Source organism: Dendrobium catenatum, unplaced genomic scaffold (assembly GCF_001605985.2).
Source record: "Dendrobium catenatum unplaced genomic scaffold, ASM160598v2 fragScaff_scaffold_325, whole genome shotgun sequence".
NCBI lineage: Eukaryota > Viridiplantae > Streptophyta > Magnoliopsida > Asparagales > Orchidaceae > Dendrobium > Dendrobium catenatum.
Window position 1 is genome coordinate 1,205,225 of NW_021318787.1, and position 27,628 is coordinate 1,232,852.

The 27,628-nt window shown below is 34.1% G+C and overlaps 1 protein-coding gene across 2 annotated transcripts; it reads right to left on the bottom strand.

The window, feature by feature from the left end:
• Nucleotides 1-13,976: 13,976 nt before the first annotated feature.
• Nucleotides 13,977-23,605, bottom strand: LOC110092588 (receptor protein-tyrosine kinase CEPR2). 2 transcript variants are annotated; one of them, XM_020817209.2, is made up of 3 exons: nt 23,361-23,605; nt 14,936-17,547; nt 13,977-14,586 (listed from the first exon to the last, which is right to left on the bottom strand). In XM_020817209.2, exons 2-3 carry the CDS (start codon nt 17,496-17,498, stop codon nt 14,234-14,236), a joined length of 2,916 nt encoding a protein of 971 aa, XP_020672868.1. In that variant the 5' UTR covers nt 17,499-17,547; nt 23,361-23,605; the 3' UTR covers nt 13,977-14,233. The 2 variants fall into 2 exon arrangements, with proteins under 2 accessions (XP_020672868.1, XP_020672869.1); XM_020817210.2 differs by having other exon boundaries at nt 14,936-17,569.
• Nucleotides 23,606-27,628: the final 4,023 nt, after the last annotated feature.

Here is a 27,628-nt window from a genome sequence, read left to right on the forward strand (position 1 = left end):
TGCGAACGATTCCTTAATTATTGATTAATTATAAAACTAACATTTCAAAATAGTTATATGATACGCCATTGCGGAAAATTATCTTTATCGGCACGAATCCGAGGCAAAAATTCAAGTTGAAACCTTCAAAAAATTAATTTCGGGAGTTATATAATACTCCGATTTCAGCGACTTATAGTCAAACTGAAGCGTCTCGGAAATACGAAACCAACGAACCAAGATAACAAACCGAGCCAAATTGATTGTCCGAATCAAGATTCCAAGCGCTGTGGAAGTTCAACCGCAATTTTTTATGTTACCAACGATCTCGATTTTGACGAGCTTTATTACTCGAATCGAATAGGGGCTCGACGAGACGAACCTTCCAACGAGTCCAAGATATTTCAAAATTCCGACATCATTAAGGCCATCAAATGTTCCAACGAAACGGCTGCAGGATCAAAGTATTCGATATCGGCCATCCATTCAAACCAATCCCTGTCGCCCTTGATCCACAACGTTCTATTTACGGGCTATGCTCAACTTTCCAAAGAAAAACTTATAAATAGAGCCCTCATTCTACAACCAAGGAGACTCAAGTAAAGAGAGAGAAGATAGAGAAGAGAAGGAGAATGGGAAAGGAGATTCCTCACCTCTCGACCACCACCGCCGGAGCTTTCCTGCCCCTGAAAACGCCGAACCTGCCGGATTTTCGCGGAAACGCAAGAATTCGCAGGATTTTGTAAATTCGTGGTGAAGAAACAAATTGTACTTGGATTATCCCAACTTGTATGATGGGACAAGATCCGCCATCTGTAATCTACAGAAAACACTAGTGGAATTTTGCAACGAAGGCAAGGCCCCGTGGTTTTTTGCCCTTTTGGTTTGTCCACGAAAAAAACTCTGTGGTTCTCACTTTCTCTTTTCTGTTTGTGTGCGAAATACTCGCGTTTGCAAACGCTTCTTATTAGGACGCGAATTTACAAACTCTACGCCGCGTATATTCTCGCACGCAACAATGACTTATATCGAACAACTTCAATAGAGTGCACAAAATAAGGGCACCTATATCATGATACACATGTCTTAGATGAATTTGATATTTTCTAAACAAGTTGATGCAGACTTTCTTTGAGCATCACCTTTTTTTTTCAAAGATGAGTGTAATAAATATTTAAATTATATAAATAAAACTTTAGTCTCCAAATATTGAGAATTAACTCTTAAATTTTCAAAATTTAAAGAGTTTATTGATGACAGCTTCTCATATTACTCCGTCGCCACTAGTTATAATTATTTGGTCCTATTTTACTGCACTTTATTTGTTTTTTTTTTTTTTGTGTGAAAACTTATCTTTTTAAATCGGGTCTATTATCATGCGATATATCCAAGATAATTATTATCGTGATTTTTTTAGTAATAAAAAATTCAATACTTAGAACAACATTAAAAAATCTACCTCTCAAAACTTCATATGGGGTTTGGCATCGTGTTTGGCCATTATTGCTAAATGACAAAAAAAAAAAAAAGAGTTATATGTATTAAGAGTATTAAATCCCACATCTCCCCAATTCTACCTTTATATCCCCAAATTTAGTAAATAAGAGCTTTAGCTTTGATTCGTTTTGGATGACTTTTCTATCTGCTTTTAAAGTTTATTTTTCAGTACTAGAAATGTGCTTTTAAGAAGCATAAGAAAGCCATTCAAATTATTTCTATCAATGCTTTCTATAAATAATTTTTAGTACAAAATTTTTTAAAACTAGAAATCTGCTTGAAAAGCATTAAGCAATAACCCATAAATTGAATAAGCTTTGATTAAAAAATTGGAAGCCAGAAAGATTGAGACGTTTCAGAATTAATTTTTCTTCATTATATATTTATTTTATTTTTATAATGTTTTATTAATTTTATATTTTAATATTAATTTGGATTAATTAATAAATTAATTAATAAAGTTATCTTAATAGGATGAATTAAATGCGTTTTATTTTGTTTTATTTCATATTTTATTTCTTATATAAAATATTAAATCATTTTTAAATTGAAAAGAAGCAATTAAGCTCAAAAAAAAAAAAATCTCAAATAAATTTTTAAAAAATTTAATAATATATTTATAGACTGCGATTGTCTCTCCATTTCAAGTATAATATCACTATGGAAGAGAGAAAAAAAAAAAAAAACTCACTCATCTTAATCTCCATTTGGAGCTCTAATTCCTTTCTTAAAAAATAATATCCATCATATGCCTTCAAGATTACCTCGCCCTTGCAAAAAAGGGGCCTTTAATTTTTTCTTTATATGGGACAAAATTAAGAAAAAATCAACAAACCTCCATTTCTATTTGTAGGCTCAAAATTCTCTAAAAAAAAAAAGGTTAACACTTGACTTATATAGTCAGTGCATTCTCCCTATTATGGCTCTAATAATCTTACCTGTATTAACATTAAGAGACCCTTCATAGGCAAAATTATGAAAAGAAATCCATATATATCTCAAATTCTCCTTATAGGTCTTTATTTCCATCTCCCAATTAGGGCTTCAATATTTGACATGCACGAAAATCCGACCTTGAATCGACTTTTGAAATTTTCGGGTAGTACCTACCCGTTTCCAAAACGGTGTTTGGTTCGCAAAATTCGACCCGTTGTGAAAAATGGGTCCGGCGTTTCGGTTGACCCGCATGGGTTGCGGGTCAACCGGAAACCCATTTAAAATGACCTACTCGGCTGCCGAGAAGGACCTGCCCACCCCTGGCCACCGACTGCCCGGCGGGACCTGTCCCACAAACTGCCACCGCAACTTGACCGTACGCACACGCGCTGTCCTGTACGACTACTCGCGCGGCTGGCGCTGCTGTCCCCGCTACCGCATATCGCAAGCCCCTGGCTGCTCGCGGACCCCCCGGGCGCGGAGGTGCGAACCGTGCGCCGCGCACCCGTGTCCTCCGCGCTACAGCCCTCGCCTCTCGCTCGCGTCGCGCATTGCTCCACGCCGCCCCTCACTACCGTTAACCGCCCCGCACATCTGTTCCCGTGGTCGGGTCGCTCGTTCAACCTGGCAACCCGTCGGTCGGCGTACGGGTTAGGATTTTCCAACCCGTTTACATAACCGGGTTGGGTTAAGGGTCGACCCGTTGAACCCGAAACCAGTAGTTCAGGTTCGAACCACGAATCCGCACCCGTGACCCAAAATTGACACCTACCTACTCCCAAGCTATACTTGGTGTAAGCAAAGACATAGTATTTTTCGAACACAAGCTCCTATCTTCTTGTTTATAAAGGAGACTGATTATCTGTTGGAATAAATTGAGCATTTAAATAAAGAAATTTTTACCTCATTTCTTAAGCTTCAATTTTTCTCCCGAATGGATGTAATTATTAACAGAGCTCATGTAAGAGAAGAGGTTGCATGGGTATCAGTATATTTTTGGCTTGATGATGCAAATTCCAATATGAGAGTCTATACTTTAGTGTTTTTAGAATGAATAAAACATGTATATTTGAGTTTAAGCATTCTAATTTATTTGAATATGTAGATAAACCAATATAGAAAGTCAATATTATTTTGATATGAATATAAAACTATGTAGCTCATGCCTTCTGAGGTTTTTTTAAAAAGGACATTTGCACTTCTGAGTTTTAGCTTCTTAAGATACTAAAAAAAAAAAAAAAAAAAAAAAAAAAAAATCTATACCTTATAAACTTTAAGCTTATGATGAGTCATTGTGAAGAATTGAAGAACACCTATATATCTAAGGGTGTGTATATTTGACACGACCTTAAAACATTCTTAATTGGTTCAAAAATTGTTTGAAAAGTGGTCAATTTCGGTTTCATATTCCAATGTTTAATTCGGATCATTTGGGATCAACCCAAAAACCTATAAAGGCAACCTCAAATCGTCCTTGTCACTCAGCCTCGTAGCTGTTCGTCCGCTATGTCGTGTAGGTTGTGCTAGTGTTGTGTTGCCCGCATTGCTCACTACTTCAAGCTCTACCAGTCAGCTTGCCACTCGCATCGATCGTCATCGCGTCTGCTTGCCCACTTCGACCACTTGTGCGCTGGATACACCAGCTCCCCTCAGGGGTACCAGGTCGAGGGTCGGTTGACCAAGTTAGAGGTTTGGGTTGTGTCGACGTCTAGATTTGACCCAATTTGTCTAATCGGGTCAAACACTTTGAAGTACATGCGCATGATGGACCAAATCCCGAGCGAAAAATTCATTTTGACACCATATTCTATATATCTACGAGAAACTTTTATGCCTTTTAAGATTCTTATAGAGAAAATATAATTTCTGACTTAAATATATATATATATATATATATCTATAGATATATATATATATATATATAATATATTATATATAAAGCATAATTAAATTAAATCTCAATAAATTTATTTATCTATTTATTTAAGTATTTTAATAATTTAATAATTTGTGAAATATATTAATTTTGTTTGACTTTATTAATCTTAATAGATTATAATTATAATTCAATATTAAAATAATATTTGGATTAATAATTAATAAATAAAATTATTAACCAACATTAAAATATGATAACTTCTATTTAATCAAATCAAATAGAATATTTTTAATTATTTATGATGATTTTAATTTGATTAATGAATCATATCTAATTTATTTATTAATATTAATAATTTTTATTACTATATTTTTATAAATTTAATTTATACTAATTAAATTTTAATTATATAAAATAACATCTCAATATTCTGATCATTAAACAATAATTTATAAATTATTGAATAAATAATTTATCTGATAATAATTAGGAAAAATATCAAATTTTATTTAAATAATCATTTAATTAAATATATTAACTACTAAATTTAATTAGTATATTTAAATTGCATTCCTTTTAAGGATCCAATGAATATTAAAATTTTTAAATAATTAAATAGTATAAAAATAAAGTAAATCAACTCACAACGTTAAACTTTAAGCTGTGGAAACTAGCTTAACTTCGGAACTTTTTCCAATTCTCTTTATCTTTTTCATATTACAAAAAGTCTGAAACCTTGAATGCAGAAAGTAGGCGTTGAAATGAAAAAACGACGTAATTATTCAAGTGCCGTGTCATTGAACCTATTTTTTATTTCCGGACATACAATAAAAATTGCCTTTTGGGCTATGCTTTGACTAAAAGAAGCGGAGTCAAATGTAGGTTAAGGTGCACATCAAAACACAGTCAAAGCGCCACCAAGCGCGATCGAAGCTCACATTAAAGCATCTACGTGAAAGTTTTTATTGGATGTCCGACAATTTCTAGATCAGGTCGCGACCTATTTAAATTGCAAAACAAGAGAAATGGGATTGAAGATGAATGGATTTCAAGTTTCTATTTTTGTTTTTATTTGGTACCTGTTACAAACAATGCTAAAATTATAGTGGCATTTACGAACAAGTAAGATTTAACAGTTAATAGGATTTAGCACATACCTATAAATCAAATATTTACTAAATCCCTAGCTGCAGTTAAATCCCATAAAAATCGTTTGACAATGTAATCAAAATTTAAAATGATAATTCATTAAAACTTAAATTTAATGTATATTTATAATTACAAGGCTTTACTTTTGCATTTTAAGTTTTAAAGTAATCTTAATAAGATTAAACATATAATAATGTATTAGAAGCTAGTCTAGCCTATTAAACTAATTTAACTAATAAATAATATGTATTTAGAAAGATTAATTATCCAACTTAACTAATAATATAAGTTAAAATAATTAATTAGTTATTTAATTATATAAATATTAATTATTATTATAAAATATATATATATATATATATATTCACTCTATAAGAATCTTAAAATGCAAAAAGTCTCCGTAGATATAGATATGTGTGTCAAAATAGATTTTCGGGTCGGATTTAGGTCCAATCTGCGGCATGTCTTCAAGTGATTTGACCCGATTAGACAAATGAGTCAAAATCTAGACTCGGACACAACCCGCCTCTAACTCGGTTCAACCTGACCCGACCTGCTAACCCAATTGAGGGCGAGCTGGTGATCCAGCGCACAAGTGGTCGAATGGGCAAGCAGACGCAATGACGATCAGGCGAGTGGGCAAGCTTGAGCTGCTAGAGCATTGAGTAGGTGAGCGGGGCAAGCACGAACACAACTAGCACAACCTACCGACAAGCGCAACAAGTCTACGACGGTGAGCGCGGACGAGTTTCGGGTTGCTTTTAGGTTTTTTGGTTGACCCAAACAAATCTGAAATTGTAAGCATATGAGAATATGAAACCTGAAATTGACCCGTTTTTCAAACGAATTGATCCGAACCGAAAAATTTTGAGTAGAGTTTTAAGGTCGTGTCAAATATTAACACTCTTAGATATAGGTTTCTTCAATTCTGCAAAGATCTCATATGGCTTAAAGTCTTAGAAGGTATAGATTTTTTTTTTTTTTCCCGTTCGTTCTTAGAAAGCTAAAACTCAGAAGTACATGTTTTTCAAAAAACCTCAGAAGACATGAGCTACATAGTTTGTATTCATATCAAAAATATAACACAACTCTCCTTGGCCTATTGGTTGAGAGCTAAGGCTTCCAATTAAGAGGTCTAAGGTTCGAGTCTCTGTGTATGCGTTGTGTGTACGAGTTTGCCTTAAATGGCCTAAATGTCCCAAAAAAAAAAAAATCAAAAATATATATTGACTTTTATATTTGGTTTATCTACATATTCAAAAAAATTAGAATGCTTAAACCTCAAATATACATGTTTTATATTCATCTAAAAACATCAAAGTATAAGTCTCATATTGGATATTTGCATCATCAAGCCAAAAATATACTGATCCATCAACCCTTATCTCTTACATGAGCTGTAATAATTACTCCCCATTCGGGAGAAAATTGGAGCTTAAAAATGAGGTAAAAATTTTATTTTATTTTAAATCTCAATTTATCCAAACAGATAATCAGTCTCCTTTCAACAAGAAGATCGGATCGAGGGCAAAATATTAGGTCCGATCACTGGACCTAAAAATAGGTCCGGACATCTAATTAAAACTTGCCACGTCGCCTACGCTTTGACTGAGCTTTATATGCGCTTTTTGACCGTGCTTTATCTGCACTTTACCTGCATTTTGACTCGTTTAACTTAAAATAACATTTTATTAGTATCAGAAAGTATCTCTACATCCGGTGATTGGACCTAATAATTTACCGTCATCGAGATTTGCTCCTCTAAAAAAAATGCCTATAAAAGAAAAATACTATGCCTATTGCCTACGCAAGATAGCATTAGGAGATGGAAATAAAACCTATTAAGGAGGATTTGAGATATATGGATTTTCTTAATAATTTTGCCTATGAAGGGTCGTTGATTAATACAGGTACAGATGTATTAGAGCATAATAGGGAGAATGCACTCGACTATATAAGTCAGTGTTTTAACCTTTTTTTTTTTAGAAGATATTGAAGCCTGCAAATAAGAAATGGAGAGATGTTGATTTTTTTCTATAATTTTGCCTATAAAGACACATTAAAGCTTGCAAGGGGAAGTAATTTGAAGGCATATGATGATATCAAAAGGAATTAGAGCTCTCAAAATAGGAGATTAAGATGAGTGAGTTTTTTTTTTTTCTCTTCCATAGGTGATATTTATACTTGAAGAGGAGACAATGAGTTACAATAATTTATAAATTTTTTTAAATTTATTTGAGATGTTTTTTTTGAGCTTTAATTGCTTCTTTTAATTTAAAAATGATTTTAATATTTTTTATAAGAAAATAAATATGAAACTAAAAACAAAAATAAAAAAAACGCATTAATTCATCCTATTAAGATAACTTTAATTTTTTAATTAAAAGATTATATTTAATTAATACCAATTAATATTTAAAATATAAAATTATAAAACATTATAAAAAATAAAATAATAATAAATGAAGAAAAATTAATCTGAAACTCTCATCTTTCTGCTTCCAATTTTTTAAATTAAAGCTTTATTTGGGAGGGTTTTCTTAATGCTTTCAAAAGCAGCTTTTTAGTTTAAAAAATTTTGTACTAAAAAACTATTTTAGAAAGTAAGTAGAAAATTATTTCAAATGACTTTCTTACTGCTTCTTAAAGCTACATTCTAGTACTGAAAAATAATTTTAGAAAGCAGTAAGAAAGCCATCGCAAACGAATTCAAAGCTAAAAGCTCTTATTTACTAAATTTGGGATTTAAGGTAGACTTGGGGAGATGTGGGATTTAATACTTTATATAACATTTAAGCTTGTTATTTTTGTCATTTAGCAATATTTTGACCAAACACTCGTGCCAAACTGCCCCATATGATATGTTTTTTTTTTTTTTTTGGTGAAATTTGGGGCCAAAGCCCATTTATTAAAATACTAAGAAAATTACAAGTAAAAACTGATTACAAGTAAGAAAAAAAAACCAACATAAGCAGCTAAAACAAAAACTTATGTGGAACAAAAAGCAAGAAGCTCCAACTAAACCACCCAATACAATGAATAACCCAGAAAAAAGAGCCAAAAAAAAGTGGCTGGAAGCTCAAAAAACTTTCCGGCATACAACAGCACCAGAGTGGCTGGAGGTATAGCCCCAGAAGCAGAAATGCACGATATCTTCAAGCACCGGGAGACCTGCAGCAGAGAAAAACTGGGACCGAGAAGAACTCCCATGCCAAAAATCACCTGGACTCAGATAAATTAGAGGAAAGTAACGGATCTTACTCAACCCTGGTTGCCCATCTAACATAGGCCATCCAAGAGCAGGTAAGGGGAGTTTCATCATTGTCCAGGTAGGCATATCAGTAGAATCACGAGGCAGCCTCAGCAAACATACCCATTTTATAATTTGTCCAAAAATTCCATAGCATTTCTCCATTTCGAAATCTTCACAGAAATAGCTCTCTTGATACATAGCAGCAAGGTAGTATGACAAATGCAATGATTACCATAAATTCTATTATTCCTCTCTTTCCAAACAAAGTAGATAATAGAAGACACCACCAGTTTATAAAAATTTAAAGTCTCCAAATTTTGGTTATACTCCCCATTAAGCCAGTCATATAACTGTGATAGGTTCGGCCTTAGCAGAAAGTTACTCATTCCATGAATAATGCCGGAAAGTATAGAGAAGGAATATTGGCATTCAAAGAATAAATGGGAGACTGATTCGTCAGCAACATGACATAAACAGCATAATGGCGAAATCACAATATTCCTAACACGAAGAGCATCAGCGGTTTTAAGTCCCCCCACATTAGCCAACCAAGCAAAGACAGAAAATTTTAAAGCATTTCTTTTATGCCATATCATATTAGACCAGCTACAGTCCAATCTATCCGAATGAAACTCCACCATATAGTTTTTAAAATTGCTCTTCACCTTGTCATACCAAAGCAGGCAGGGCCCCTCACCCGCACATACGTTAATACCCGAAATAGCATGTTTTAAGCTGGAAGAGAAGCTATCAGGTAAAAGCCAACCAGCATCAGAAATAAAATGAGATACCGCAACATCAGGGAGAGTAGCCAAGAAATCAACCCCAAAAAGATCACATAAGTTGCTACCACCAATCCAATGATCCCATTTCAGAGAAATAGGGGCGTGTTTAACCAATATAAAATTGAAACAATGTTTAGCAGCAAAGGCCGTATGGCATATAGATTTCCAGAACCTGGAAGCAACAGCCGGCGGTGGCCTCCAGGGAGATTTATATCTACTAAACACCCAGGCAGATAAGGGAGAGTAGCTATTGTAAAGCCGCAAAATCAGAGAGCAATTAAAAGAAAATTGCAATGCCGGAATAGATGTGATACCCAGGCCACCTTTAGAATAAGGAAGACAAACTTTATCCCAAGCAATCATGTGAAGCTTCTTATCCGCATTTACATCCCCAAAAAATAGAAATTTAGAACTAGACTTCTTAATAAATTTGTGCACAGCTTTGGGCATAATAGCCCCCCTGATCCAGTATGCTATAGTATTTTGTATAGTGAATTTCAGGTATTGAAGCCTACCAGCAAGGGATAGTAGAGTGGCCTTCCAACCAGTAAACTTTTTGTTGATACTATCCATTAACGGCATATAATCCTCAATTTTTAGCCTATAGAAAGATAGGGGAATGCCCAGGTAAGAGATCTTGGTAGTGATGTTATGTATGGAAAGAGCATTACAAAAGTCATTCTGATTCAGCACATGCTTAGGGAACATAATGGCGCTTTTGTTATAGTTGACGTGAAGACCCGTCAAATAAGCAAACTCTTTAAGAATAGCCACCAGCTTACCACAATTCTCAAGTGAAGCTTCCCCAAAAATTAGGACATCATCAGCATAAAGCAGGTGGGATATGGAGTATCCATTAAAAGTGATACCCTTAAAACCCCTGGCTTCTAAAAGGTTGGAGAATACATCCATAACAATACAGAAAAGATAGGGACTCATAGGGCAACCCTGCCTAAGTCCAGAAGAAGATGGGAAGTAACCCTCAAGAGCGCCATATGATATGTTTGAGAGTAGATTTTTTAATTTGTTCTAAGTATTGAATTTTTTATATTAAAAAAATCAGATAATAATTATCTTGCATATATCGCATTATAATAGACCCGATTAAAAAAAAAGGAAGCTTTCCTTCACCAAAAAAAAAAGTGCAGTAAAATAGGACCATAATAACTGTGCGAAAAGTAAATTATGAGAAAGCTGCATCAAATAAAGTCTTAATTTTTAAAATTTTAAGAGTTAATCTCAATATTTGGAGACTAAGTTTTATTTCTATAAATTAAATATTTATTTACACTCAATCTTTGAAAAAAAAAAGAAAAAAAGTGAATGCTTCAAAGAAAAAGCTTAATGACTCTCTCCAATAGGGATGATAATTAAAGTTTCGTTTGGGATAACTTTCTTACTTTTTTCTAAAATAATTTTTTAGTGTAAAATTTTTGAAAGCTTCTTTAAAAAACAGTAAAAAATCTATCTCAAAGAAAGTCTAAGAGCTTTGATTATTTCATTATTTGATTTATGGCATTACTATTTGAGTGTATTACATAAATGTTGATGAGGGAGAGTGAGTCATGCATCGTACTTGTTAGAAAATATCACAAATTGTTTAAGAATGTGTATCGTGATGTAACACCTTATTTTGTGCGCTACTATTTTGAATGTTAGTTTTATCATTATAAATAATCAGAATGAACCACATTTCTCAGCTATTTTGAACTATGATTTTGTTGGTCAACATTCACAATCCTTCACTACACAGTTATATTCCTCTAAGACGACTAGATCATCTAGGAGCTATCGATAGGAACAATCCTTACACTTCTACTCAAAATCATTTTCCCTTTCCTACTTATTATTCTCTTTGAACTCCACAAATTTTTTTTTTTTTGCTCTAAATTTCGTGTAACCATCGCCGCTCGATCCAATCATTCCAATGATATCACAAAGTCATTTCTCATATGAACAAATTGTCACACTTTTAGGGCCTCTATCATGTCTCAACATTGCTTTTAGGGCCAATTACCATTCAAACATCAGACCATCCAATGACTAACTATTATCAATTAATCACCTTCAATTTTGTCCTTTAGCAATTTAATGTGTTGAGATGTGCTCTTGTAACATGAGATATAATGAGCTAGAGAGATTAGACAGCATGTATATTCCTCTTCTTTCCTAAGAACGGTAAACTTTTTTCCTCTCCCCTCAAAGTGGGCACATTTGATAAGTTCAACAACTTAAATTTTTTTGTTGTTGCCTCCATGCTTTATTCTTCTTGCCTTCTTTTTTCCTCTTTAACTCTCTATAGCCACCATTAGCATGTAAACCAACTTCAATGTTCACCCTTTCTCCCCTCAAAGTGGACAATGCAATATCTGAATGTGACGTACGGTGCATTTTTAAGATATAATTATGTATGATATTCAATAAAGTGTGAATTAAAGAATTAGCGTGAAAATATGCATTGAGTTGACTTAGTCGAGCTCTTATATGACTAGCTAAGCGCTTGAACGGGTGTTCTTTAAATACATTAAGGTGATACTCTTAATTAGCGTATTATTTAATGTTTTAGTATTTTTCACTAAGCTATACTCACTCCCATTGTTTATGTGCCTTTAAGGTGAGCAATCCTGATCAGTCATTCTGTTGAGAATGAAATGAGAGAATGTCAAACATCAAGCACAATGGTCTTAGAGTTGTGTTCTTTTGATGGCCTAGTGGTCAAATTTATGTTATGTTAAGTCATACTGCGAAATGTTTGATTTATCTTTCAACGAAATAACTATCTCTAGAAAAAGATTGTCATATGTGCTAATACTTACTCTATAGACTTCAAATCTAAATATGAGTTCATCTTATTGACTCTATAGGCATTCATTCATTGTTGAGTATTAGATTTAGAATTGATCACTCAAAGCTTCATATTCTAAAATAGATACTTATTTTTTATTAGCTCCTCCTTTGCATCCATTGTAATTAGGGGAATCAAAATGGGTTTTTGGGCAGGTTTACGAACAACCCAAAATTGACCCATCTTCAATTGGCCCGACCCAAACTCAACCTGATTAACTAAATGGATCACAAACTCTAACCCGAACCCGACCCACCTTTAACCCGATTTGATCCGACTCGGCCTGATCTGCTAACCTGATTGAGTGCAATCGGTGACCAAGAGCGGGTGGCCGAGTGGGCGAACAAGAGCATTTTGGCGAGCACATGGGGCTAGCGAGCAGCGAGCGGGTGAGCTAGAGTGTGATGCGCGACAAGAGAGACGAACGAGCACGGGTTGAACCCAACTGAAAATTGCAATCAAATCATAACATGAAACCCGAATCCGTTCTATTTTTCAAACTGGTTGACCCATACCCAAAATTTTTGGGTTAGATTTTCAGGTCAAGTTAAAAATTGACACCCATAGTTTTAATTGTATTTGTTCTCCTTAGATGAGCGCTCCTTGTCGTGATTCAAGTATCAGCATGAAGTTTAGGCCAAACTCTTACATGCGATGAATGTGGATTGATGCTAGAGACCAAGAGTCAAACACTATGTGAAGCAGGGCTATAGGATCAAGAGGCATTGTTGAGTATAGATCACACCAACTGCAAACTCAGTCAAGAAAATATTCTCCCAAGTTTTTTGTCCGGCAAATCCTCCATGAGATTGTCGAATAAGAAGAATTATCATAAGCAAAATATAAGCTAGCAAGCATCAAATATGATAAAATGATGACTTAGAGATCTCGCCCCGCTTCCTCAAATATATTTGGGGAACTCACTCACTATTTAAGTACAATTGAGGAACTCATCCTCATTTATAAATCATTTGGGAAACTTGCACATTATCACGAGTCAAAATAGTTAGAATAGAAAAATATTCCACTAATGTTTTGCCTTGGCATAACTGACCTCTTTTTGGTCCTCTCATGATACATAGAATGTACATGGATCAATGAGGTGAAATGCAATGAGCAAATCTTGCCATAATACATGGAGGGGCTTTGATTGCATACGCTAATAGTTCCAAAATGCATTGGGAAAAATAAAAAGAGATATTACCTTGAACTTTGAGCAAAAAATACATATATGAAAAACCAATCGTGAGTTTATACATATTTGTGTATAAACTTTTGGTTGTGTCCACAAATGCAAAATTTGCAAGTAAAAATCTCTGGACTATAGAGCTCAACACTTCGTAATTTTCGTTAATAGTATTTCTTAGTAAGTAGAGAATTTTTCGAGACCAAAAGAAATCTCATATGTTCAAGCAATCGACCACTCATGGTCTATGCCGATAAGAAGAGGCAAAGGCTTCGTTTGGGGCGGCTTTCTTATAGCTTCTTAAAGCATCTTTATAATACAGAAATTTCTATTTTTACACTAGAAAACTGGTTTAAGAAGCACTAAAAAAGCCGTCCCAAACGAAGTCAGATTCTACATCTACAAAGTACTTCAACGACAAAATAAGCATCTATGTGTCCTCGTCTCTTAATGAAATACCAAGTAAATATATCAGAATGAATTTACCATTCTTATTTTAATTCACAATGATAGGTCTCATTCTCACGTTTTTTAAACAAAAGAGGATGAATACTACATATTAAGTATTTACAAAAAATCATAGAAATGCATGCAATTCAAAGAAAACTTGATAGGAAGGCCAATATGTTACACAAAACTACAAGCCAAAACCTAGTTTAGTCTAGTTAAATACTTCCAGGAATATCCCTAAAGTAGCAGGAAAAGAATATCCTACTGAACAGAGCTAGGATTTCTTACCAAAAGTCTTGACTTTCTCTCTTGTATCGTTTGAACCAGCATCAATAAGCATATTCACCACCTCTCTCATAGTTGGCCGCAGTGATGGCAACTTGGTAGTGCAGAGGATGGCAACCTTCAAGACTTTCATCATGTCTTCTTCTGCAATTTTTGAGATACGAGGATCGAGAATTTCGCGAATTTTAGAGCTATTAAGATGACAAGAAACCCAGTAGACAATATCTTTTCCTTCGCCATATTGAGGCTCAATCGGGCTGTGGCCAGTAAGAAGTTCAAGAAGAACAACACCAAAGCTATAAACATCGCTCTTCTCAGTCACCTTTAAAGAGTACGCCAATTCTGAGAATTGATTATACAGAACTAGTAAGTTCTAAGAGGGATAAACAGAAGAAAGCTTGGGATAGAAGAAAATCTAATTACAGTCCCTAAGGCTAATAGTATCATATAAGTATCTATATCTATGGAGTTTGAAAATTTGCTCACTTCAAAAGCACAAGTAGTGAACAGATGAAAAATGAAATAATCCAGGTTTAGTAATACTATTATCAAATGGAACCTGACACAGGAATTTACCGAGAAGCATCATGAGAGCAGTTGATTACTTATTAGGAGCTGGCAAATCAGGATAAAACATTATTTTCCAATGTTTGGAAGAAAAGAAATAACAGAGAATAATTAGCAAACTTACCAGGAGCCATGTAGCCATGAGTGCCAGCAAAACAACTCAAATCTGAGTCTTCTATGACTTTTGCTATACCAAAATCAGCAATTTTGGCTTCATATTCCTCATCAAGTAAGATATTGGTGGATTTTATATCTCTGTGAATGATGGCTGGGGAACAATCATGGTGGAGATACATGATTCCTTTTGCAGCACCAACTGCAATCTTATACCGTTTGTTCCAGTCCAATTCTGGCTGGCCGACCTTGATTTCACGGCGTAGAGCACAGTACAGATTTCCATTCTGCATGTACTCAAAAACAAGAAAATTCAACCCATCTTTTGATAAGGAGGCATAAAGTTTGAGTATGTTTCGGTGCCTGATTTTTCCAAGGATATCTATTTCTGCAAGCGAAACCTTTGCGCCATCATTTTTCCATAGTTGTTTAACTGCCACTGTTCCTTTATTCTTGAGATCTAGTCTATAAACTTTGCCAGTACCCCCACTTCCAAGTAAATTAACCTCTTCCAAATTGCAGATTTCCTCGACCTCAAGATCAGTTGGATGAAAAGACTCCAATTTCCACTTTCCATCATTCTCTATAACTTTCTCCAAATCCTTCCTCCTACTGGCTTCTTCCTGCTTAAAGCTTCTATAGCTCACAACCACCAATCCAGTCAGAAGTATAAACAAGATTGATAATATAATGGCTACAAGAAAAGTTTTCTTTCCTAGGACATATCCATGTCTGCCACTAAAACTACAAATTCCCAAACCCTCCCTCCATTGGCTTTCTAAACTTCCATCAATACAAAGATCTGGATTGTCATAAAAAGCTTTATTTCCAGCGATCATTAAAAGACCTGGAGGGACTGCTCCTGACAGCCGGTTCTTAGAAAAATCAATGGAACTCAGCTTAAGAGCCTGTAAACCTTCAGGAATTAGCCCTCTAATCAGGTTTTGTGATAGATTGAGTGAATTAAGAGAGGTTAATGAGGACAGTGGTTCTGGAATGACACCACCTAACGAATTCTGCGCAAGATCTATCTCCACTAATTCAGTGCAGGTACTGAGTTCATATGGTATAGGCCCAGTCAGCTTATTGTTTTCTAAATGCAAAGATGTCAATTGTTTGAGTTTTCCAATCTGAGAAGGTATGAAGCCAGAAAAGAAATTATTGAAAGCATAAAACTTCTGCAACTGGGAAAGCATTCCAATCTCAATCGGAATTTGACCAGAGAATCTGTTGTTCTGCACATAGAGCTGAGTTAAACTACTTGAACTACCGATGACTGAAGGAATCTGCCCCATGAAATTGTTATCTGCGAAGTCAATGATGACAGCATTTGGTAGTCCCCATAATCCATCGGATATGGTTCCACTGAGATTATTTTTGCTGATCCTGAACCTTATTAATGTTTTACAAGTAGAATATGAATCGGGAAATTCACCAGAGAAGTTATTTTCTAAAGCCAGCAAGTACTGCAGATTATTGTTTTCACATAAGAATCTTGGGAATTGACCAGAAAAGTTATTCTCTGATATGTCAAAGCTGTTTAGAGGAGAGAACCGACCAAGACTTTGTGGGAGTTCTCCTGAAAATTCATTCATGTAAACAGAGAATGCCTTGAGAAACTTCAAATCCCCAAATCCTTTAGGTATTTCACCCCAGAGATTGTTATGAAATAACTGGATCACTGTAAGGTTCTTAAGGTTGCCCATTTCAGCTGGAAGTTTCCCTGATATCTTGTTCTGGGAAATGTCAATTTCTTGCAAGTTCGTGAGTTTTGCAATTTCAGGCGGGATCTCGCCAGTTAAGTTGTTCTGGTAGAGCTCAATCTTGTAAAGGCTGATCATATTTGTAATTTCCTTAGGAAATTTCCCTGAAAGTTTGTTCATGGAGAAATCTAATGTTCCAAGTTCTCTCAATTCAAAAACTGAAGGTGGTATCCCTCCAGTGAAATTACATCCGGCCAAGAAAAGATATGTCAAATTCTTTAAATTTCCAATATTCGGTGGAATCTTTCCCTCATCAAAGTTATTCAAAGCTAGACCAAGATGAACCAATTTTGATAGATTTCCAACCCACTCGGGAAATCTTCCAGAGAAATAATTCGATGACAGATCAAGAATTTGTAAGTTCTTCAAAGGAGAAAGATCAGGCAACTGTCCACTTAAGCTGTTGTATGAAAGGTTCAGAAGCTGAAGACTAGTGCAGTTAACGAGTTCAGAGGGAACTGTGCCGGATATTGAATTTGATCCCAAATCTAAAGATTTGAGACTCCGCAGACTAGAAATTGATGGTGAGATTTCACCAGAAAGGCTTTTGTTTGCAAGTGAGATTCCAAAAACTTCCACAGAATTGGAATCGCAAATTACACCAGAAAATGTACAGGGAGACTGGGAAGCTTTCCAGTTTTCCAGATAGTTCAAGGGGTCTTCCAAATTACTTTTGAATTGGAGAAGCGCTTGGGTTTCAACAGCTCGGGATTTTGAGATCGGGAAGAAAGAAAACGGCAGTAAGGCAATCATGAGATGGAAAAAAATGCAGAGTTTTTCCATCCAAGAACGTGATAAGATTAAATCCATTGAGGATGAAGTTTCATAAACTTTGGACACTCTCCTAACTCAGATTGATCTGTCAACAGAAAAAAAAAAAACTGCAATAATAAGAATCAGTTATTATGATACACAAAATACGATTGTATGAACAAACAAGACAGCAATTTTGAAGAGAAAACGGGCTTAATTCAAGTGTCCGGTCAATCAGAAGAATTGAGAACATAGAATATACTGCATACCAGCACAGAAAATCAAACTTTACCAAAGCAGAATCTAGAAATAACGGTCAATATTCAACGCTGAGAAATCCCTTTAAAAAAGTCAAAAAAGAAAAAAGATTCCAGCCAAAAGTGTTAGGACAACTTTTTTTTTTGCCATCATCATTAGCGATGCTCATGTGGCTAAATAGGTGTGAAAATAAACCTTGAGAAGGAATCGAATAAACATGTAGTTTCAACACGCTCCTTTTCTGATAACCCGTCTTTTTTGCATCAGCCTATGGCCCTATGCATACCCGAGGCTAGATCAGACTTTAACAAAAGGCCGCTCCGGACTTTCAATCAAGAGGTTTATATGTTATTGAGTAATTACAATAAAAGTTGACCAGCTGGGCAACCTTTACCGGGTGGCTGCACCTTCTCGACTGGGGGAAATTATTGGGTTCGTACATCGGACATAGCTTATCGTTTGGAGACCGATCAGGTGCAGCTACGTTAACCAGTACCGAGAAATACTAAGCTCGGTACTGTGAAGTACTGAGTTTGGTATTGAGCAGTACCGTGCAGTACCGAGCTTGGTACCGTGCAGTACCAAGCTTGGAACCGTGCAGTATTGCTCCGTGCCAAATAGGGGGTGATGTAGCGCATTTATATTGGGCTCTGGACGACGTCCGGTGTCCGAACCCAATAATTTCCCCTCGACTGGACATAAGGCCACACTATCACCTCTCTTTTCTCTATTATTGGACAAGTCAGGCCTATTAGAATTTAAGAGAATTTAATGATTTTTTTTTTAAAGACTTAAATTAACAGCCTCTCTTTTCTCTATTATTGGAATATTTATATTAAATTAACAGCACTAATGAGCTGTGTCATTGAAGACTCTCAACTTATTAGAGTTGCGAACTTTTAAAATTGAATATTACTATATTAGGGAAGTATTCCACTAAGTTTATATAATTGAGAGTATTATACAAGTAAAAGTTATAATAAAAAAGGCATAAGACGAGATGAAACTCCCAATATAGTATATGATCTGAGGGAATGTTAAATTCAATTTTTTTCATGAGCAACACCTAAATTTTAATGACAAAATCGACTAATAAAGAGAGAGAGAGGAAAAATATGTAGAGAGAAGCTCTATGATCTCACTATATTGCCGGAAAGTATAGAATTTGAGATTATTTCGCGTTCTAGGTTTTCCATAGTAAATGTTACATGTAAGAAACTAAATAATTTGTATGATGTGGCCTAACAAAGGCTTGACATCGAATGAAGATTTGTCAACTGTAACTTTTTAATTACATCAAAAACAAGTTGGTGACTTTCAAATACATAGTGGACCTACATGCAGCAGTTGCTAACTTCACATATGTTAGCCTTCCGGTGAGTAGCTATATTACAGTGGCTACGACTAGAGTAGTGAACTTGTAATATTGAATATTAGGGAAGTGTTTTACTAAGTTGATAACTTGAGAGTATTACACAAGTCATAATAAAAAAAGACATAAGACAATAGATGAAACTCCCAGTAATGCATATGATTTGAGGGAATGTTCAATTCAAATTTTTCCATCACCAACACCTAAATCTTAATGACAAAAATGACTAATAAAGAGGAAGAGAGAGATAGATAAGAAAAATGTATAAAGAGAGCTCTATGATCTAATTATATTGCCCGAATTTGAGATTTACTTCATGTCCTAGGTTGACACTCTAACCCCGATTTATAAATAAGAGGGTGAGGCAAAGCTCTATACTCAATGTTACATTTTGGTTCATATTGGTTGTATTGGTGTATAATATTACATAGATTGACTGTTAGATTTGGTGTAGGTTTTGATTAAAGAACATGTGAACATACTTGCATCAAACCAAAGAGCGCTATGCGTCATACATCTTAAGCCATCCAATAAAAAAAAGCTAACCATGAATTTTAAACATATAAAATATCATTGAATTTTTAGTTGGTGATAGTAAATTTAACTAACAAATAAAACTAATTTAAATAAAACTAAACAAAATCAATGCAATCCAAATCATTATTTTTTTAGAGACAAGTTAAAACCAAATGGAATTACAAAACGAACCAATGTCAGTTGATTCAATTTAGTTTAAATATACTGGTGGTGCAAACGTCCTATATAAGAGTAATGGATTTAATCACACATAAAATAGGTGAAAAATATATAGTTGATGAAATATCAAGCGATTGGCCCTCACCTATATACTTAAACTTTTGGGTTAAAAAAGAGTTTGATAACTAGTGGTGCAAACATCCTAACTAATTGTTAGGTTTACCTCTAGTGGTTCATGTAATTTGTGGCTCCTAAGCCTTGGCAATAACTTCTATCATGTTCAAGTAAGGTTCATAAGCGGGTGACTCTCACCAAAGTTTCACATGAGTAAATGGACTCTTGATGCATATAATGGATGATTTAAAAAAAAAAGAGGCTTAAGGGAAGTGATAATTAATAAAAAGAAGTCTCACACAATGCTGATATTATTAGGGCAGAAGCGAGTATTGATTTTAATCTAATATTAGGTAGTTGAAACATATCGACATGATTAAATACCTATTGATTGACTCATCCATAAGCTTATGCTTTTTGATTAAAAACCAATTTGACCACTAATGTATTGCACCCAATTTCAGCCTCCTTTTTTGACACTGCCTACCAAGAAGAAAGTGCATCTACTCCTCCACTAACCATGAAAGATCTACAGTTACCAAGACCAAGACCCCACCTCTTAAAGTAATCAATGATGTACAACTGTGAAGAATTGCACTATTGCTTGGAAAAAATGAAGAAAAACCCATAGTGGGTCAATGATCACCTCCCCAAAAATCTTTGAAGACAACAACATCAAGACAATTTAGAAGTATCCTTGGAGTTCTCTAGAATCAATTAGTGGGTATGCACATTCACCATGATCGTGAAAGATAGTAGTGGCAACCTCAAAGTTTCTTTTTTTGTTTTTTCTGCTTCTGAATTATTGGGGCTATGAAAAGTGATAAAAGAAGTTGAAGTCATCGAAGGTCCAACATAGGCATCCACAACTGCCGATTAGGAACTGCATGTGTCATACACATTGGTAGGTCATACCCCACTACTCATTGATAGGGATGACCCCACTCAGTCAGGGACGAGGATCCTTTATCAAAGAAGAAACAACTCTGCCATGTAGAGTATGTTCACGACTTGTCAAGGCCCTATTGTCCATACTTTTCCCGAGATTTCTACGTGTTCTAAAGATTTGTCAACCTCAAAATTATTGCCTCCTTGGTGCATGTATTAAGAACCTATCAACGCTCATGATGTTTGTAAAAACTTGCATTGTAGTTATTCAACATATGCTATAATGTCCTTGTGTAAATTTATAAGTTATACTTTTGTTATGTGTGGAATCTAGTAGTTTTGATCAATTGGGTTGTTCTTTTGCCTTGAACCTTAAGTTTCTCGTGCTCGCTAGGGGATGCGGGGGGTTTACCCCCTACTTGGGTTAGGGTGTACCCAAGCGCCCTAGCGCTGAAGGACAGAGAGCGAAGCACCAGTGGTCGAGATATAACGTCACAGTGGATCAAGACATAGGTTCAAGCGCCGCAACACTCCAAACTGGCGCTGCAGCATTGCGAGACGGACTTGATGGTTTTATTTCTCATTTTTCTGAAGGGTTACGTCCCTTGGGATTATTTACTCGGCTTTCTATTGTATTTTGATATAGAGATAGTTAGAATGGTGCATGTCAGAAGAGAAACAAGGAGAGAGCAAAAGAGGAGAAATCTATACTTATTTCTCCCAATTTTCATAGTGGGGATTTCTTGGTGTGGTGTGTCTCCGTGGTTTTTTCTTTAATTTGGATTTTTCCATGTTAAAACCTAATGTCATTTACTTTCAGCTTCCTTTACTTAATAGTTTGTTTAATCGCGGTGCTTTACTCACTCATCCCCAACAACGTCACCCACACATGCAAACTTGACTCATGTAAGCCATTGAGTGCGCACAAAGTTCTATTGCGCCTCACAAACAACTTGGCCACTAAAGCTAAATGGGCATCAGCATGCTCAATTACGGTTGTGATTACAAACTAGTTTTCAACAACTACTAGTTTATCCCTCTTCATGAGGCTTTGTTTGCAAATGCTTTGTGCTGTCTGCTATGTTGCTCAGGAAATCTGGATCAATATTTTTTATGTTGGTAAGAAGCATGTTACTTGTCGTGCAAAAAAGTTTGACTCTGACCAAATTAAAAAATAATTTTCTTCAAACTAGCATCTTAGAAAAGTGTTTGTCCATATTTTAACTTTTTCATTTTTTATGATGAAAATGCCACGACAAAACTTAGTTGAAAATTATATATTAGTTACATAAACTAATTGGTAAACTAAAATTATTAATGGTTATTAATTAAGTACTGAGTAACAATTTTAATGCTAAACTAAAATGATTAATTAAAATAATAAGGTTTAAATTATGTTAATTAATCATAAGCTAATAATTAGGCAAATAAAAAAAATTGCTCGCAATATAGTTTCATAAAGATTAAAATAAAAGGCAGTTTAATTAATTATATATTAATTAATAACTAAATTAAATATCCTAGCTAATTAGGTATTCATTATTGATTAAGATGTTAAAATAACTTAATTAATTAGGCTATTTAATTATTTAGTTATATCAATTATTGATATTTAGAAAATATAAAATATATCACTTTTAAACATTAATACATTAATAATTAAATTTCTATAATTAATTATGGTTTAATTAATCATTAAATAATAAATTATTACTTATTCAAAAATAATGAGGGTATTAAACCTATCAGATTAATTTTGAAAATGAAAGATTAAATATGTTATTTAATTAATGATTAATTATTGGCAAAGTAATGTATTATTCTATTCTAGTCAGTAATATATTAATTAATTTAATTATTAATTATTAGTACAGTAAAATATCTACTAACTAATTATTATATTATTAAACTAACTTGGTTCATAAGGCTAGTAAGCAATTAATTAAAAGACTAATAAAATATGCAATTTGTTTTGAATTTAATTAATTAACAATTTATTATTTAAATTAATTTTGCACAAATAGTTAATTTTATTTAAATTGTATAATAGTATCATTTTTTATCATTAAATAATTAATATGCATAACACTTTCAGGTTTTATAGTAATATATCCAATAATTCTCATCAATTTTAATTAAAATTAGCGAACACCTCGTCACGCAATATACAGAACAGTACAGTTGAAGACAACGAAACACAAAATATCCTTCAAAATTTCATTGGTTTGGCCCTTTGTAAAATATTTTGGATTCCTACTGTAGGAAATGCACTAGTAGTGCAAATCCAATACAGAACAATCATCAACCTAAATTCCACCTGGCAATGATAAAAAAAAAAAGATTAAAATTCTTCCGGGGTATCACTAAACCCCTCTAGGCTCTAGTTATCCATGTCTGTTGTGGAGAACCAACGAATGTATTTCTGGTCACCGACAAGGATCATTGAAAAAAAAAAGCTAAAATGAAAGGTCAAAAAAAAGATAAAGAAAACATTGGATTAACGAATCACTTGATGCAGAAATTCCTTCAGCATTCTTTTTCTTCTTCTTTACTACGACTGAAGAAAAAAAAAAGATCTAAAGATTTCTTACCGGAATTGAAAGGGATAAAGCTCAGCGGTCCCGCTGATCTCGAAGGCTAACGACCGATCAATCTTGCTTCGTATCCCAGGAGCTTCATTTTTTTATCGTCTCTCCGACGATCCTTCTATGTTCCCGCGCTTTTCAAAGCCTCTCGGGCTTTTCTTCCATCGTCAAAGGCCGACGAAAACCTTTCACTCTAGTGGGAAGAGGGAGCGAAAGAGGAGAGGAATAACGGGGCAGTTCAAGAAAACATTGATAATTAGTATATTTAAATCCTATAAATTTCAAATGAAAAGACAATATTGCCCCTTTCTCTTTAAAAGGTTCAAAAATTGGAGGTATGCAGGCAATCAACCCGACGGTTATCTAACCGTCCATTTCCGTTGCTGCGGACTGCGGTGGAATTATAAATAATTTTTTTTATAAAAAACTAGAGAAAATATAGACTAAATTTTTTATTATTTTTAAAATAATTTCTTAGTACAAAATTTTTTTGAATTAAAATTTTTTTACTACAATATTATTTTAGAAAATAGTAAAAAAATAGTCTCAAACAAAGTAAAAAACAAACTTTATAGAGAATTTACATATATACCACTTAATATTCAATATTTATTTATTTAACATTTAAATTTTAATATTTACTTATATAATATAAAATATTTAAGTAGAGTGAAATTAAACTCTTAAACCAATATAATTTCTTACATTTGTTTATAAACTTTATTATGTCACTATAAACTACAAACTATAGTGCTATATTTACCGATGTGAATTTTAAAAACATTGTTATATTTATCTCATAATATGTTGTTGATGTTAATAATGGATGACGCATTTATCAATAGCATTTATGTTATGCCAATTGCTTTGTAAAATCGTTGTTATGAGTATCGCTTGTTGAATATACATTTTTTTTTTCTTTTTAACAAGCTTGATAATTTTCATTGTAGATGCAAACTTTCTTCGAATCGTTCTTAAGAATGAATTTCATGATGGATATTGATATGTCATCAAATATTCACCTTGAACAGGCACAAATCTCGATTCGACAAGCTTTTAGTCAAATTGAACATCTCAGCGATATGAACCCAACGACATCAAAATCAGTCTAATCTGAGCCTAAATGAACTCAAATCAAAGGTCAAAAGCATATTTGGAGGCTTCAAAGCATTAATTGGATAGCTAAAATGATTGTTGAATATGACATTCTTATAGTCGAATCAAGCGGCTCGACGAGACAAAACGAACGAGCCCCAGATCATCGATCAACAGTTTATGATCGAAGGAGTTGATATCAATCATCCATCCGAACACTCTCAACCTGACCTTGATCCTCCCCATATTTATAAGTCATGTCACTCTCAAAAAACTATAAATATGGCCTCATTCTTCACATGGATAGGAAGGAAATAGAATGGATGAGAAGGAAAGAATTTGGGAGCTTGCTTGCAGCAGACCACCGCGGAGTTTTTTCCGACCACTGTCGGACTTCCTCCTATTCATCGACCATCGTCGAATTTCCTCTTATTCGTCGACCACCATCGAACTTCCACTTATTTTTCGACCATCGTCAGACTTCCGTATGTTCGTCGACCATCGTTAAACTTCTTTCTATCTAACTTTTCAATCTATTGTAATTTCTCAGTCTCTAAGCAAAGAAGCGAAACAAGCTTTGTAATTCATTCAACTTAGTAAAACTTTCTCATTTGGACCATGCCCCATGGTTTTTCCCTTTTCAGGTTTTCAGGTAAAAAACTTATGGTGTTTTTCTCTCTCTCAAATATATATTGGTGTGTCAGATACACGTACATTGTTAAGACGTTTTATTCTCTTACTCTATTGCTACGAATATTATCACCAGCATCAAATATAAATGTATGCTTTTGTAACTTTTAAATCTCATAGATATCGCATATACGTTAAGAGTTAAGATAGAAAAATATATGACTTTGGGAAGCATAAAATTATTAAGCTTTATGTTGCATTCAAAATTATTTATGGATATTTCCCAATTTTACTAGCAAATAATCTCTAAATGAGAGCTTAGAAGCTGAGTAGAACTGAGTGAGTACAGAGAGGAAGAAGAGATTTACGTATTATGTAAGTCTCACAACATAGAATATAGAATCTTAGAAAAACTAAAAGATCTCTAATTTTCCAATGTACTTCTTTACAAATTTTATTTATTAGGTATGGAAGGCTATATGAAAAGCTACATCTAAAAGAAAAAAAAAAAAAAACAGTAATGAAAGTATAATATATTATAGGATTTTATTATAGATTGTATTAGATATGTGGCCTAGTTGATTGAACTTAACATAGACCTTGGCCTTTAACATGGCCCTCTATTCCAAGGCAAGTCCCATGTGCAAGTCTTCATAGAAGAGTGTCTTGGGCAGTTTTTGTGCAAGTCCTCGAGATAGGAAGTATAGGGGAAGTATGTAAAGGTGAATTCTATATATATACGTGATGGAAAGTTCATAGGATTCAACTCAGATGATCAGATCTTTGGAAGCGAAAGAACGTGTCATTACAAATGAACATGATTGCAAGCTAATGATGACTACCTTAGCCTTAGCCCAGGAAATCATAGTTACAGACTTCTGTGTTGTATGTTTTCTTATAGTTGGATCAACAATGTCACCATTAGTCGAGCGGCCTTAATTGTCGAGAGTTTAGGGTTGATAGAGGATCCTGCAAGGTGAATGAACAAAATTTGATGCTCAAGTGAGTTTGGATGTCTCCTATTAAGGTGACAAGTGTGTGGTCACTTTCCCTTATAGTGAAAGAACCAATTTACTATGCAGCCATTTTCCTTTTCTAGCAAGTGCTCCTCCATGGAGATGTGACCACTTCAATTGAATCCCTTAGTTCGGACATGTTAAGTTTGTACTAAAAATTTGTTTTATAAAGCAGTAAGAAAGTCGTCCCAAACGAAGCCTAAGTTTTTTTATCTCTCTTTCTACTACTCAATTTTCTCTTCAAATTGTGCTCTCAAAAATATTTGATCTGATTCACGAAAAAATTTGAATTCAATATTAATAAAAAAAAAATTAAAAAAAAAATCCAAGGGCATGCTTGTAATTATTCCCATTTGGAAAATCAAACACCAAGAAACAAAATATAAGAAAAAAAAAGAGATTAAAAAAATAATCTCATCCAAGGGCATGCTTGTAATTATTCCCATTCCTATTGCATATAATTTCAAATTGTTTTCCCTTCTAATTGGCCCTATCAAAAAAATGAAAAAAGAAACATGGACATGGAAGTAATTATCTGATTTGGTGCTGTCCATTATGGTCAACTGCCCCAGAACTCCTCTAGCACGAACTAAATGACGAAAACATTTTTATTTAAACTATTTAAAAAAGGCTAAACCCCACTGGTGCTGTCTTAATCGTCGACAGAAGGCGGGCCTCGATCGGTACCCTTCAGTTTTGTCCTTCATGTTCGCTCCACTTTTTAACCTTTGGGCTTTGGCACATTAAATTTTTATTTTCATGAGGTAACATTCTAATTGATTGCTACATACGTCTGGCTATTGATAATGACTCTATGTTCTATGCTTTGATGATCTAAGAGTAAAATATAAGATATGTTTGAGATGATCGCAACTTTTTATAAAGATTGTTATAAATCTCGAGTGGGAAAAATCAACTTTTTCAAAAGTTGTAGAAAGTAGCTTTCTAACACGATTTTTTTAACGTAGTAAAAAAACAGTAAGAAAGCTGAATCAAACGAAGCCATAGTTTTGTGTGAAAATTTTAAAATAAAGCTGTATTTTTTATATAATATTAATAATTGATATCAGTTGATTTAAAAATTTAAATTGGTATTTATTCATTTATTAGTATGTTGGGTTCAACCCAAACCTCCTACGTATTTTGCCCTCGTAGTTGACAAGTGGTATTTGTCAAATAGTTTAGTTGTTTGTTGCTCACTTCCATGTAAATGCATTTGGTCTCTAAGCAGTAGTTGATCAATTATGTTAATCGACTTGCATTAGTCGTCAATGCTTCAATGATGTCAAACTATGTTAAACTTTGTGATTTTATCAACCAGAAGATTTGCTCATAATGATGAAATTCATAGATGATGATCGCCCGATTACTACTTACTAATCTAATCAATTGAATGTAACTTTTATTAATTTCTTATATCGTAGCACTGGCCTTGCTCCCAATTATAAATAAGGGGTGTCAGCCATCAGGTGCGACGACACAGTTTTATGATCACGTGAATAAATACAATATTCAATCTAGCTACTGATATCA